Below are 12,639 nucleotides of genomic sequence, written 5' to 3'. Positions count from 1 at the left end.
ACAGCACCCAGATCCCAGTGGGGCCGGCGTATGCCGGGTGCCAGGATAAACCCAGCCCCCCTTGGGGCTGGGTGTGTTGGTGCCAGGACAGGCCCAGCTACTGGTGGGCCTGGTGTGTGTGGTGCCAGGGTAAACCTAGATCTCGTGGTGGGGCCAAGTGTGTGGTGATGGACAGACCCAGCTCTCCTGGTGGGCTGAGTGTGCGTGTTTGCCAGGGTAAACCCAAGGTCTGGTGAGGCCAGCACGTGTGGGGCTGGGACAGATCCAGCTCTCCTGGTGGGATAGGTGTGTGTGGGTTCAGCACAGACCCGGCTCCAGTGGGGTTGGCACATGTGGGTTCAGGACAGACCTGTCTTGACTTGCAGCCTTGGGCACCCGGCAACTCCTGAGCCTGTAACCGAGAGATTTTATGACTCCTCTGACCTTGCAAATTGCTGAGTCAGATGGGGAAGGTTTTTTGCTGCATTCCCTGGCTTAAAAAAACCCTGTAGGTTCCCAAAGCTTGGAAGCCCTCCTGCCATGGCCCCAGCCCTGTCTCAGCATGAGGATCATCCCCGGGCTGTGGCAGGAGGGGAGCAGTTGGTGCTGAGCGTGCTGGAGGTCAATTCTCTGTGTCCTCCTCTGTGGGAAGGGTGCAGTATCCCCTGCTTCCTGCAGGCAGCACATCAGCTCCAGGGGCTGCAGCCTTGCCAAACTCGGGGGAATCAGGCAGAAGGTTTGGGATGCCCAAACCCTTTTGGGGGAGCTTTCTGGAAGCTCATGAGGGGGGATCCCCCCTCCCCTGGTGCCCGTCCATGGGTGCACTGCTCTGCCTGCACAGGCTCTGCTGCCTTCCCAGCCAGGGCTGATCTTTGGACTTTGTCCTTCCTGTCCTTAATTTTCCAAGCACAGGGAGGGGAGAGTCCTCCCTCTCCAAGGACATGGAAGGCTGGCCTGGACTGTCCCCACCTCTCCCAGCCAGGCTGGGCCTGCTGCCAGCGTGGGGCCGAGGGGTGTTATCGGGGCTGGGCCAGCCCCAGGAGCCAGTCCCTGTTCCCCCCCTCGGGCCACCCACGATTATGGGGGGCCCTCGCCTGCCCTGTGCTGCACTGATAGCACGGTGGAGGTGGGACACTGACCTCGCACCACTGGAGTGGGGATGCTGGGGGGGCTCCCAGGGGAGCCAGGGACCCCCCTGGCCTCGAGCATCCCCCCGCCGTGCCTTGCAGGGGGACGGTACCATGGCTGAGAAGACGTCACCGAGCCCCGGCGTGGGCATCACACCCCTGCAGCAGATGCTGGCCTCGGGGACAGTGCGCCATCCTCACCTCCCTCTTCGGTGAGCACCGCAGGGTGGGTGCCGGGGCGGGGGGGCTGGCACGGGGGGAGTCATGGCTAAAAGGTGGTGTTGTTTCAGTGACACCGCTGGACGTGGTGAAGATCCGGCTGCAGGCCCAGAGGACCCCGTTCTCCAAAGGTAACCCTGCTCAGGGCAGGGTGGGGGGCTCCAGCCAGCCCCCAGCCAGCTGGCGAGCAGCCCATGGGGATGGCTTGGTTGGCAGAGCCAGTGGCAGGGATGTCTCGGCTCCAGAGCTTGGGGCCATTGCGAGGTGGCAGGTTACCATGGGCCCCTCATCCTGACGAGCTCGGGGGGCCCTGCTGGGGGAGCTGGGCTCGTGCTCGGCTCTGTCCTTCCCCCTGCACAGCCTGGTGCCCGAGGGGGGTCAGCGCTGTGCCTGGCAGCCCCAGCCCCTGGGGAGCAGGGCAGAGGGGCTCACCCTGCTCCAGCTACTCGCTGTTCCCTCCACTGCCTTTGTTCCAATCTCCACACTGCTCCCATGGGCTCTGCCCTCCATCTGCCCCGGTCCTGTGGGGGTCAGCGGGCTGGGCCCAAGGGACTGGTTTGGTGACAACAGGGACTGCTTGGGAAGTGGCTGTGGGGGCATCCAGCCCCTTCACCCCCGGAGTTCTCCACTGCCCAACTCGGAGCTGCAGCGCACGTGTGTGCCCCGGCCCTGGGAGGTGGCCGTCCCAGTGCCAGTGCTCAGTGTGTCCCCATTGTGTGTTTCAGTGTTGCCAGCACAGGCAGTGCCCCTGGGGTGCTCAGCCAGCCACATGTGAGTACGCCCGGGGGCTCCAGGCAGCTCCTGCTGCCAGTGGCTTCGCTTTCCCAAACCTTGATCCCAGTTTGCTTTTCCACTGGTGGCAGCTCGGGCTCCTCTGGCTGTAGGGACATCCCTGTGGCGTGGGGGCTGCCATTGTCCCCAGCCCTGGCTGTTCCTGCAGCCCTGCTTTGGGGCTGGCTGTGCCACATCCATGGGGTCTGCTGGGGGAGTCTGTTGTGCAACAGGCCTGGCTCTCTGTGCTACCCCTCTCTGTACTATAGAGTGGAGATCCAAGTCCCTTTGGATCTCCACTGCCTGGGTCCCTCTGCCTGGCTTGAGAGCACAGTGGAGGGGCCAGGGTGTCCCCACTGTGCCACGGTAGCAAAGCCAAGATCAACCAGGCATAAAACCCCTCCTGCCACTGGCAGTAAGTCCTGCTGTGCTCCTATCCCTGCCATGGGGCTGTGTGTCCCCCACCCTGTGGGTCTGGCTGTGGTCAGACCCTGGCCAGAGGGTGTCCCTCTCCTGGCCTTGGCCTGGGGCTGGTCCCACTGGGCTCAAGCACTGAGGGTTTGGCTTCTTCCTGGAAGGAAGGCTTTGGATCAGATGTGCTGGGTGTGGGGCAGAGGGGAAGGGTCTCCTGTCTACACAGTGATGCCATTGCTTCCTGGCCTCAGGGAAGTGTTTCCTCTACTGCAATGGGCTCATGGACCACCTGTATGTCTGCCAGAACGGCAACGGCTGCACCGCCTGGTACAAGGCCCCCACCCACTTCACTGGCACACTGGTAGGGCTGTGGGCACAGCAGGGTGGGCAGGGGCCTCCCTGTCCCAGAGGGGTGTTTGCTGGGGAGGTGTTTGCCCATCTCCTCCTCTAACCCTTGGTGCTCCACTCTCCCCCAGGATGCCTTTGTGAAGATCACACGCTACGAGGGCATCAGGTCCCTGTGGAGCGGCTTGCCCCCCACCCGTGAGTTTGGGCATTCTGGGTGCTAACACCTGCCTGGGCACACAGGCATCAGTCCCAAGCCCCCTGCTGGCCCTCAGGGAGTGCATGTGCCCCTCACACCCCTCATCCTCCTCCTCCTCACAGGGTCATGGCTGTGCCAGCCACCGTCATTTACTTCACCACCTATGACCAGCTCCGGGACTACCTGCACGGCCCGGACGGGAAAGTCGGGGCCCCCACATCCCCTTGCTGGCCGGGGCCCTCGCCAGGCGTGAGTACCCTCCTCCCTGGGGGTCTCCCTGTTGCCCACCCTGTGGTGGCCAGCAGAGCGTGGCAGGTCTTGGTGTCCAGTTTGGGCATGGTGCTGATGGCTCTGGGACAGCCGCTGGAGCAGACGGAGCTGATTCCCGGTGTCCCCTCCTGCAGTGGTGCCGTGACGGTCATCAGCCCCTTGGAGCTGATCCGCACCAAGATGCAGTCCCGGCAGCTCAGCTACCGCGAGCTGGGCGTCTGCATCCAGTCAGCAGTGGCCCAGGATGGCTGGCTGTCCCTCTGGAGAGGCTGGGGACCCACCGTGCTTAGGGACGTCCCTTCTCAGGTATGGCTGTGGTGGCACTGGGAGGTGGCAGGGAACCAGGGCTGGGGGGTTGGTGTGTCCAGGGTGTCCAGCTGTAGCACTGGTGTCTCCTCTCCCCCAGCTCTGTACTGGTTTAACTACGAGCTGGTGAGGACGTGGCTCTGCAGGAAGGCCTGGCTGGAAGAGGCCACGTTCATGGTCAGCTTCACATCTGGGGCCATCTCTGGCACGGTGAGTTTGGGGTGCTGAGGCTCACTCAAGGTGGGGGATGGTCCCTGTGGGAGGGGAGGGGCGGGCTGGGATGGTGCAGGGAGGTGACAGCGGAGCTGTCACCAGGTCCAGGCTCACTGCCCGGTGCAACCCCACAGGTGGCCGCAGTGCTGACGCTGCCCTTCGACGTGGTCAAAACCCAGCGGCAGATCGAGCTGGGAGACAGTGAGGTGCACCCAGGTGAGGGGCCAGGCCTGCAGGCAGGTGCCTGGGGGCATCCAGGACTCCTCATGGGCATCCCTAGACCCTTACCTATTCCCCTCTCCCACAGTCCTCAGCCTCCAAGCCTTCCTCCACCTGGCTGCTCATGCAGCGGATCCGTGCCGAGTCTGGCACCCGGGGGCTGTTTGCAGGTGAGGACGTGCCCCGGCCTTGTGCTGGGGTTCCAGGTGCCCTGGTGTCACCCAGGGCTGACAGCGCTGTCCTTGCAGGCTTCCTGCCCCGTGTCATCAAGGTGGCACATGGCCTGTGCCATCATGATCAGCACCTACGAATTCGGCAAGACCTTCTTCCAGAAGCTGAACCAGGAGCGGCGGCTGCGGGGGTTGTGAGCAGGGCTGGGGCAGAGCTGTGTGTGGCCGTGCCCAGGGGCCAGTGCCAGCCCTGCTCTGGCCGGGAGTCCCGGGAGCAGCGATCCACGCTCGGCTGTGCAGAGCCCAAGTGCCTTCATCCCGCGCTCTGCTCCCCACACACCGGAGCCAGGGCCCCACTCCCTGTCCCAGCACTCTGGGGGACATCTGTGCTGCTGCTGTGACACTGGGGGGGACATGGAGCCACCCACACTCATCCCTTGGGGCTGGACAGATGCTGCTTGCTGCTGCTGGATTCATGGACACTGGCAAGGATGGGATGTCCCAGGTGACTTGGCCTGGCAGGAGGTGGAGCTGGGGCTCAGCAAGGACCAAACCCCAAAGCTCGGAGGCTTCTCTGCCTGCCCGGGCCCCCCCCAGCCCTGCTCTGCCCAGGGGTCCATCACTCCGCCAGCCTCCCTTGCCGGCTCTGCATGGGGACAACGACAGGACCCTCTCCCTGCCTCCGGACCCTCTCCTCTCACTGGGGGTGTCCTGTCCCCTGTCAGACCCTGGGTCGGACAGACCCTGCATGGGGGACAGACCTCGCTGCTGCTCAGGGGGCCAGGTGCACTGTGGCACCCCCTGCCCTGTCCCTTCACTGCAAGGGCTGCCCCAGCTCTGCAGGCACTGCCCCACCTTCCTGGGACTCAGGGGGGGAATTCCCCTTATTTCTTAAATAAAAGAAAAATTTGTCTGATAGTGGAAGGGTTTCTCTCCCTGTGTGCTGGGGGCTGTGAAAGGCCCCAGGGGTGCCAGCCATGTCCCTGCTGTGTGGGCACAGTACTGTCACCCACCGGGTCCTTGCTGGGCTTTACTGAGAGTAAGGGGACCCAGGACCACCCTGCTCCCCCCAGCAGCACCCCACTGCTGAGGGGGCGGGGGGATCCCCATCCCTGCTGATCTGCTGTGTCCCAAAGGTGCTCTCCCTGCCCAGGGGGCTGGAGGAGGCTCACTGGACCCTCCTCAGCACCCCTGCTTGGGCCACGACCTCATGGTGGGGGGCACAAGGGGTCTGTTCCCCCCTCTCCCAGGAGGGGGGTGGGTGACAGGCCAGCTCTGCTTGCTGCATTTATTGATTTCCTTTTGCTCCAACCAGGCAGATGGGGCCAAAATAAAAACCAAAATCACCCAAAACAACCCAAACCCAGGGGATGATGGGGAAGGGAGGGGAAAGGGGAGTCCTACCCCTGTCGTGGGGAAGCTGCTGCAAGGAGGGACAGCTGGTCCCCAAAGTGGGGGACAGGCAGCCCCCCAAAGCAGAGGGGCTGGGAAAGGCCAGGTGGGCACTGAGGGCTGAGCAGGATGGACAGTGGGCTGTGTCCAGACCCTCACCCCTGCAGGGGGCATGGCCCTGACCCCCCCCCCCCCCCTTGCTCCCCAGTAGCTGTCGCTCCCAGTGTCCCCCCCACGGCACAGTTCATCCCCCCCATCCCAGCTCGCCTGGGTCCCAGTCCTGCATCCCCCATCCCAACGGGTCCATGTCTCCAGCCAGGGTCCAGGCTGGGGGTCCGAGGTGCGGCCGGGGGGTGGGATGTCGAGATGGGGAGGGGGATGCCCGTCCCCAGCCTCCCCGGTGAGTTCGGCGAGTCCCTCGTCGGTCCCGGGGCAGCGAGGGGGGCCGAGCTCAGTCCCGGGCCGAGCTCAGTCCTGCGCCGCGACGCTGGGCCGGGCGGCCGGGCCGGGGGGCGGTGAGGGGGCCGGGGGCCTCAGCTGGGGCTGCGGGTCGGGCTGGCTTCCGTGCTGTCGCTCACCAGGCACTCGTTGGACTTGAGGCTGGCCAGGGACTTGCAGCTGGGCAGGGAGGCCAGGGAGCCGCAGAGCCCCAGCATGGAGGGCGTCGGGTCCTTCCCTGTGGGCAGAGAGGGGTGTCGTGGGGGGCTGTGGCCTCGCACCCCAGCGCTGCCACCGCGGGGGAGGGGGACCACCCCTCCGGGAGGGACCCTGGGTGTCCCTGCACTGCTGGGACAGCACTCCTGCCACAAGGAAGGGGCTGTTGGGAGGGTTCAGACACCTGGGTGCGTGTGGGGGGACACGCTGAGCCCTGTGGGGCACCCGCTGGGGGTGGGGGGTGTCTTAACCAAAGGCCCCCAGGGCTCGCCCTCGCGCTTGCCCTCGCCCAGGCGCTGGGAGTCGGAGCTGAGGCTGTTCTCGGCCGAGAGCTGGTCGGTGCTCACGAAGCTGTGCCTGCAGAGGGACGATGCTGAGCCCCCCTGGGGCTGGCACAGCCCTTCTACCCCGTCCCCTCTCCCCCGGGCAGGGCAGGGTGCTGGGCACGGGTTGGGGGGGGGCTCTGCCCCCAGCGTGGTGTACCTCCTGTAGAGTTTGCTGTCCGAGCCGCTCTCGTTGCCGTTGAGGGTCCCCAGCGAGGGCCACTGGTTGACCAGGGGTGTCCCCATCTCCTTGGAGAGCTGGGCCAGCTGCGGGTTCTCGCAGGGGATCAGGCCCGTCCTGCGGCAAAGGCTGGCTGCTCAGCACCCGGCACGGCCACCGGTGCCGGGGACCTGCCGGGCGACACGGACCACGGGATGTGTGGGGCACTGGGGACCCACCGCGTCCCACGGGGCACATGGGACACCTGGGACCCTCATGTCTCGTGGGATATATGAGGCATTTGGAACCCACCATGTCCCATGGGATATATGAGGCACTGGGGACCCCACCATGTCCCACAGGCCATATGGGGCACCTGGGTATTGGGAACCTGCCACCCATCATATCCCATGGATTATATGGGGTATTGAGGACCCATCACGTCCCACAGGGCAGACTGGGCCACTGGGAACCCTCCATGTCCTATGGGATATATGGAGCACCTGGGATATATGGAGCACCTGGGCATGAGAGACCTGCCACCCATCACATCCATGGGGCAAATGGGATACCAGGGATTCCGCTGTGTCCCACAGGGAATACAGGGCACCCAGGCCCTGGGAACGCCACATCCATCACACCCCACAGGGTGTACGGGGTGCCAGGGACCACCCCTCACCCTGCCCCTCGGGATCAATGGGGCACTGGGGACCACCCACAGCCCCTGGGGCACCCAGTCTCCAGGGACCCCCACCCAGCCCGAGCCCCCGCAGCAGCAGCAGGTCCCCACTCACAGCTGCTCCTGCAGCTCCAGGATGACGCCCTCCAGCTCCCTCTTCTCCAGCTGGTTCTGCACCATCACCTCCTCCAGCCGCAGCTTCAGCCGCTTGTTCTCCGCCTCCAGGTCCTTCAGCTGCGACTCCCGCAGCCGCACCAGCTCCTCCAGGTACCCCTGCGGGAGGCCACTGTCACCACTGGTGGCCCCGCTGCCACCACCACGTCCCCAGGGCCGCTCAGGGTGACAACGAGAGGACTGGGTCACCACAGCAGTGGGGTGAAGGTCTGCGGACACCACTGGGCTGTGGGAGAGGGATGCAGGGGCAGATGCTCCAGGCTGGAGCATCCCGGGGATGTTGATACCTTGACAGCCCCATCCCAGCTCCCGGTACCTTTTGGGCATAAACGATGCGGAATTTCTGCTCCATCTTGCGCCACTTGTTGTACCAACTGTCCTCGTCAGTGACCAGGGGCAGGTAGGGGTGTTCAGGTGAGCTGTCCTCGCTCGTGCTGCTCTCCACACTGCCCCGCTCCTCCTCCTCGCTCAGGTAGTCATAGCTGGGGGGTGCAGGGGCTCAGTGGGGGCTGTCACACAGTCAGGGAGACCCACCAGGGTGCCAGGGCAGAGACAAACCCACCGAGGGAACCCAGAGACCCCAAAAAATCCACCAAGGGAGCCCCCAGACCCCCAACATATGTAGGTGCAGGTGGGTCCTGCTACTCCCCAGAACATAACAGGGACCCCTAAAGACCTTCCCAAACTGATCTGGGGGTGGGGGAACCTCCATGTCTCCCAAAATCCACCAAGAGACCCCCCCTCTGACCCAACCAAGGGAGCCCCCAGACCTCCAACACCTGCAGGTGCAGGCAGGTCCTGCTGCACCCCAAAAACCACCGGGCACCACCCAGGCCCCCCCAAACTGACCAAACAGGTGTGAGGGGACCCTAAAATCCCCCAAAACCCACCAAGGGACCCCAAAACCCCCCCAAACCCCAGGGAGGGCACCAGGGAGCTGACTCTTACCTCTGTGTGAACTTCAGGTAGGGTGTGTAGTCGATGACCACGGGGTGTTTTACCATCCATCACCTCTCCCTTCAGGCAGAAGCTGAGCAGTGGTAGTGGGAGAAGGAGCAAAGGGTCAGGGCACCCCAGGGGGGTCAGTCAGGGCCTGTGTCCCACTGTGTCACCCGCCCCTACCTGAAGTCGATGGCGCTGAGCCGATGAGCATCCCCGTGAGCACCGGTGGACCTCCTCCCGCAGCATGATGGCCCCGTCGTCGTAAAACCGCCTGCGGGGAAATGTGTGGCAACCCCAAAACCCACCCTGGGCACACAGAGCCCACCCCGGGCCCAGCACAGGCATGGCCATGGCTCGGGGGACCGTGGGCTGCTCACCTGGTGGTCCGTGTGTCCCGCAGGGCCGTGGAGATGTACTCGGACATGCGCTTCTCCATCAGCGCCACGCGGATCCACGCCCGGCCCTGCAAGGGGGGGCTGTCATTGGGTCCCCCCCCAGAGCTGCTCCTCACCACAATCCACCCACCCCTGGTGCTCTGGGGACCAGTAGATGGGGGTTCCCCACCCGGAGTGGCTTTTGACCCATTTTTCAGTCCCAAGGGACCCACAGCTCCTGTTGCACCCCAGTGATCCCCTGAGGTCCCTATGGGGGGCAGAGAGGGAATGGGGATGGGATGGGATGGGATGGGATGGGATTATGATGGGATGGAGGTAGGATATGGATGGAGACAGAAAGGAATGGGTTTCTTATACCAGGGACAGGGTGTGAATGTAAGCAGGGGAGGCAAGAGAATAGGAATGGCAATGGGGACAGGGCTGGGGCTGGCGCCCTCCTAACCTTGGCCCTGGAGGTGCTGATGTTCTCCATGTTCTCGATGCTGCTGACACAGTTGTTGGGACCTTGCTGCAGGCCAGGCGGATGTAATCCCAAACCCGCGCTGCCCATCGGAACTGAACCAGCTGACGGGGCCTGCGGGCACCCAGGGGCTGCAGTCAGGGGCTGCTGTGCTGGCAAAGCCCCTGACAGAGCCTGGACACACTCCCTGGTGCCACCATGGGCATCCCCACCCGCCATGGGGCACAGGGGTGGGGACAGGGACACCCCCGTTACCTTTGAAGCGGTGGCTGAGGATCTGCTCGAGGATGGCGGCGAAGTTGATGAACTCCTCGGAGGAGTCATCGATGGGATCCGCCGTGTACTTCTCCAGGAGGGTCTTCACCGAGAACCTGGAGAGGGTTTGGGCATCACAGGGCAGGAGGGGACAGACCCCCACCACCCCTCACCACCACCTGGCACAGGCCGGGTTCCAGCGCCGGAGCAAAACGCTTTTCCAGCCGTTGGCTCCCGCTCCCGGCAGCGGGAAGAGGGCGTCGGGCTGGGCTGTGGCTCGCTGACCCCCGTGTCCCCACGTCCCCGGGGACCCCAAGGGGCGGCCGCCGCTCCCTGCCGAGCAAGGTGGCCAGGAAGGGCGAACAAAGGGCCCCTTCCTCCCCGGCCGTGCGCGGGCGGTGATGGCTTCCCCCTTCCGCCCGGCCACTCGTGCTCCCAGCGCAGCCATGCCGAGGACACGGCGCCCGCCGAGCCAGCACGGGGCAGGTGTGGGCTCGGCGGGGATCCCCCCTGTCTGTGGGTCACAGCTGGCTGGGGATCCCTCTGACGGCGGGTGGAAGGTGCCTCGTCGTGACAGAGGGGTGTGGACCTGCCTTGAGCCGTGGTGAGGAAAATTCAGGGGGTCTGGAGGTGCCCTGTGCCATGGCGAGGATCCCTGGAGGTCCCCATGGCGGACAGTGGGGTTTGGAGGTGCCCCTGTGCCATGGTGAGAGATCCAGGGGGTCCCACATGTTGTGACAGAGGGGTCTGGACCTGCCAGTGCTATGGTGAGGAGATCCAGGGGGTCTGGAGGTGCCTTGTGCCATGGTGATAAGAAACAGGGGGTTCCTATGTTATGGCAGCAGGGTCTGGAGCTGCCCTGTGCCAAGGTGATGAGAAATGGGGGGTCCCATGTCATGACAGGGGGGGTCGGAGGTGCCCTGTGCCATGGCAAGGAACCAGGGGTTCCCCACATCATGACAGGGGGGTCTGGAGCTGCCCCTGTGCCACGGTGAGGAATTTCAGGGGGGTCTGGAGGTGCCCTGTGCCATGGTGAGGAGATCCAGGGGCTCCCCCTGTCATGATGGGGGGTTTGGAGGTGCCTTTGCCACGGCAAGGAAATCCAGAGGGTCCCCATGTCGTGATGGGGGTTGGAGGTGCCCTGTGCCATGGTGAGGAGCCCACACGAGGCCCCTGGGGGTCCCTGCCAAGCTGCCCCCAGCCTTGGTGCCCCCCACAACCCCCCCAGCCCTAGGCCAGGCTCCAGCACTCCCAGCACCAGCAGCCCCTCACTAGTGCCTGGGGAGCTTCACCCCACTCGTGTGCCCCTGCAGGGACCACCAGCCCCCGTCCCCCCACCCCACCCCTGCTCCCCCCCTTCCCGGTCCAGCCGGGCGTCTCCATGACAACCCTCATCCTCCATCCTTCATCTCCCATCCCTGCCACCAGGAGTGGGGCCCTGACGTCACTTCCTGGGCCCCCCACCCGCATGGGGACCCCAACACAGCCCCCCCCCCCCGGCACTCCACTGCCCCCGGCACCCCCCCACACCCTCCACTCCTCCTGCACCCCCCCGCCATCCTCGGCGGCCCCCGACATCCCTGCCCGGTCGCCTCCATGTTGTCGTTGTGTCCCCAATCCCCCATCGCCCCTCCCGGAGCTCCCCCAGCCCCCCTAACCCTCCCCAGTCCCCCCGGAACCCCCCCAGCCCCGCAGCCCCGGCCCCACCGCCGCAGCCCCGCGGCCCTGCAGCTCCGCGCCCCCCCACTCCCGCATCCCCCAATCCTCCTCCTCCCCCCTCCCAATCTCAATTCCGTCCCCCCCCCCCCGAAATAAAGCGCTGCAGAAACAAGAAACCCCCCCCAAAGGGTGAAGGGGCGGCTGAGGGAGGGAGGGGGGGAACGAACCCCACACCCTCCTCCCCACCCTCTCCCCTCCCCGCCCCCCATCTCCTCCATCCCCACCGCGGTGGTCCCTTCTTCCTCCCCCCGCCGCTCTCCTTTCCCCTCCCCATTTCGGGGTGCCCCCCCCCCCACCTGCAGACGGTGATGAGGTTTTTCCTCTCCACGGCGATGTTCCTGGAGGAAGCTTTCTTGGAGGAGAGCCCCAGAGCCATGGCAGCCGGCACCAGCTCGCTTCCATCCAGCGGCCCAGACGCCGCGGCCGCGGGCGATGCCCCTTCCCCGCCGTGGGGACCCCCCCGCCCCACGGCCGCTGCCCCCCGCGCCGCGCAGGCTTTGCTCCGCCGGTGCCCACGCCACGGGCCGTGCGCCGCCCCCCTCCTTCCAAAGGGATGCTCTCCCCGCCCCCGGCCCCCCAAATCTCTCCCCCGGGGGGAGGGGGCAGCATAAAGGGGGGGCAGCAGTCCCCCACCTGCCTGAGGGTCGCAGCCCACCCCCCCTCCCGACATGACGCGCCAGCTGTGGGGACACCCTGGGGAAAGCCATGGGCAGGGGGCAGCCCCCCTGGGGCTTCTGGGGGGTTCTTTGCCCACCCCAGGCTGAGCTCGGCACCCCTCTCCCTGCCCTGATCCCCGTTTGGGGGTTTGAGTGTCACCCCTCCCTGAGGGGTCTGCGGGGGCGAGGGACCCCCTGCACGGGGGGGGGGTGGGCCTGGACTGTGTGCGGGGGGGCCCCGCACCCCTGTTTTGCACCGTGCCTCAGTTTCCCCATTGATGTGACAGGGAAATCGGGAACGGGGGGTGAATCCCACAGGCACTCACAGAGCCCCACAGCACCCAGATAAATCTGGGTCACCTGCAGCAGACAGACACCCTCCATGGGGGACAAAACCCTCCTCTCTGTGCCCCCAGGGGGGCTCTGCACCCATCTCTGCCCCTGCCAAGGTGACCCCAGCCCTTAGCACCCAGCTGGGGGGGCAGCAGCACACCCGTGGGAGGTGGGACCCCCCAAAACCCCCATGGCCACTGCGGGGAGACACCCCCTGTGGGGACAAATCCCCCTGTCTGTGCCCCACAAGATGCTCACACCCCCC

The 12,639-nt window shown here is 65.6% G+C and overlaps 2 protein-coding genes across 2 annotated transcripts; one reads left to right on the top strand and one right to left on the bottom strand.

The window, feature by feature from the left end:
• Nucleotides 1-1,208: 1,208 nt before the first annotated feature.
• Nucleotides 1,209-5,143, top strand: SLC25A39 (solute carrier family 25 member 39). The gene is given in 15 exon segments (XM_032711439.1): nucleotides 1,209-1,292; nucleotides 1,294-1,318; nucleotides 1,397-1,476; nucleotides 2,069-2,096; nucleotides 2,762-2,871; nucleotides 2,987-3,057; nucleotides 3,177-3,255; nucleotides 3,258-3,307; nucleotides 3,459-3,630; nucleotide 3,693; nucleotides 3,731-3,840; nucleotides 3,978-4,059; nucleotides 4,158-4,232; nucleotides 4,311-4,339; nucleotides 4,341-5,143. Coding segments are annotated over 15 exon segments (1,074 nt in total). The 5' UTR covers nucleotides 1,209-1,220; the 3' UTR covers nucleotides 4,431-5,143.
• A 363-nt stretch (nucleotides 5,144-5,506) lies between these two features.
• RUNDC3A (RUN domain containing 3A) lies at nucleotides 5,507-11,871 on the bottom strand. Its single transcript, XM_032711438.1, is given in 16 exon segments — nucleotides 5,507-6,300; nucleotides 6,529-6,635; nucleotides 6,762-6,899; nucleotides 7,556-7,713; nucleotides 7,931-8,096; nucleotides 8,563-8,606; nucleotides 8,608-8,644; nucleotides 8,737-8,755; nucleotides 8,758-8,782; nucleotides 8,785-8,827; nucleotides 8,934-9,019; nucleotides 9,394-9,455; nucleotides 9,458-9,487; nucleotides 9,490-9,525; nucleotides 9,667-9,782; nucleotides 11,682-11,871. Coding segments are annotated over 16 exon segments (1,290 nt in total). The 5' UTR covers nucleotides 11,762-11,871; the 3' UTR covers nucleotides 5,507-6,157.
• Nucleotides 11,872-12,639: the final 768 nt, after the last annotated feature.

The sequence above is a fragment of the Chiroxiphia lanceolata genome, chromosome 26 (genome assembly GCF_009829145.1).
Source record: "Chiroxiphia lanceolata isolate bChiLan1 chromosome 26, bChiLan1.pri, whole genome shotgun sequence".
NCBI classification, from domain to species: Eukaryota; Metazoa; Chordata; class Aves; order Passeriformes; family Pipridae; genus Chiroxiphia; species Chiroxiphia lanceolata.
This window is presented reverse-complemented; position numbering and strand designations above follow the sequence as displayed.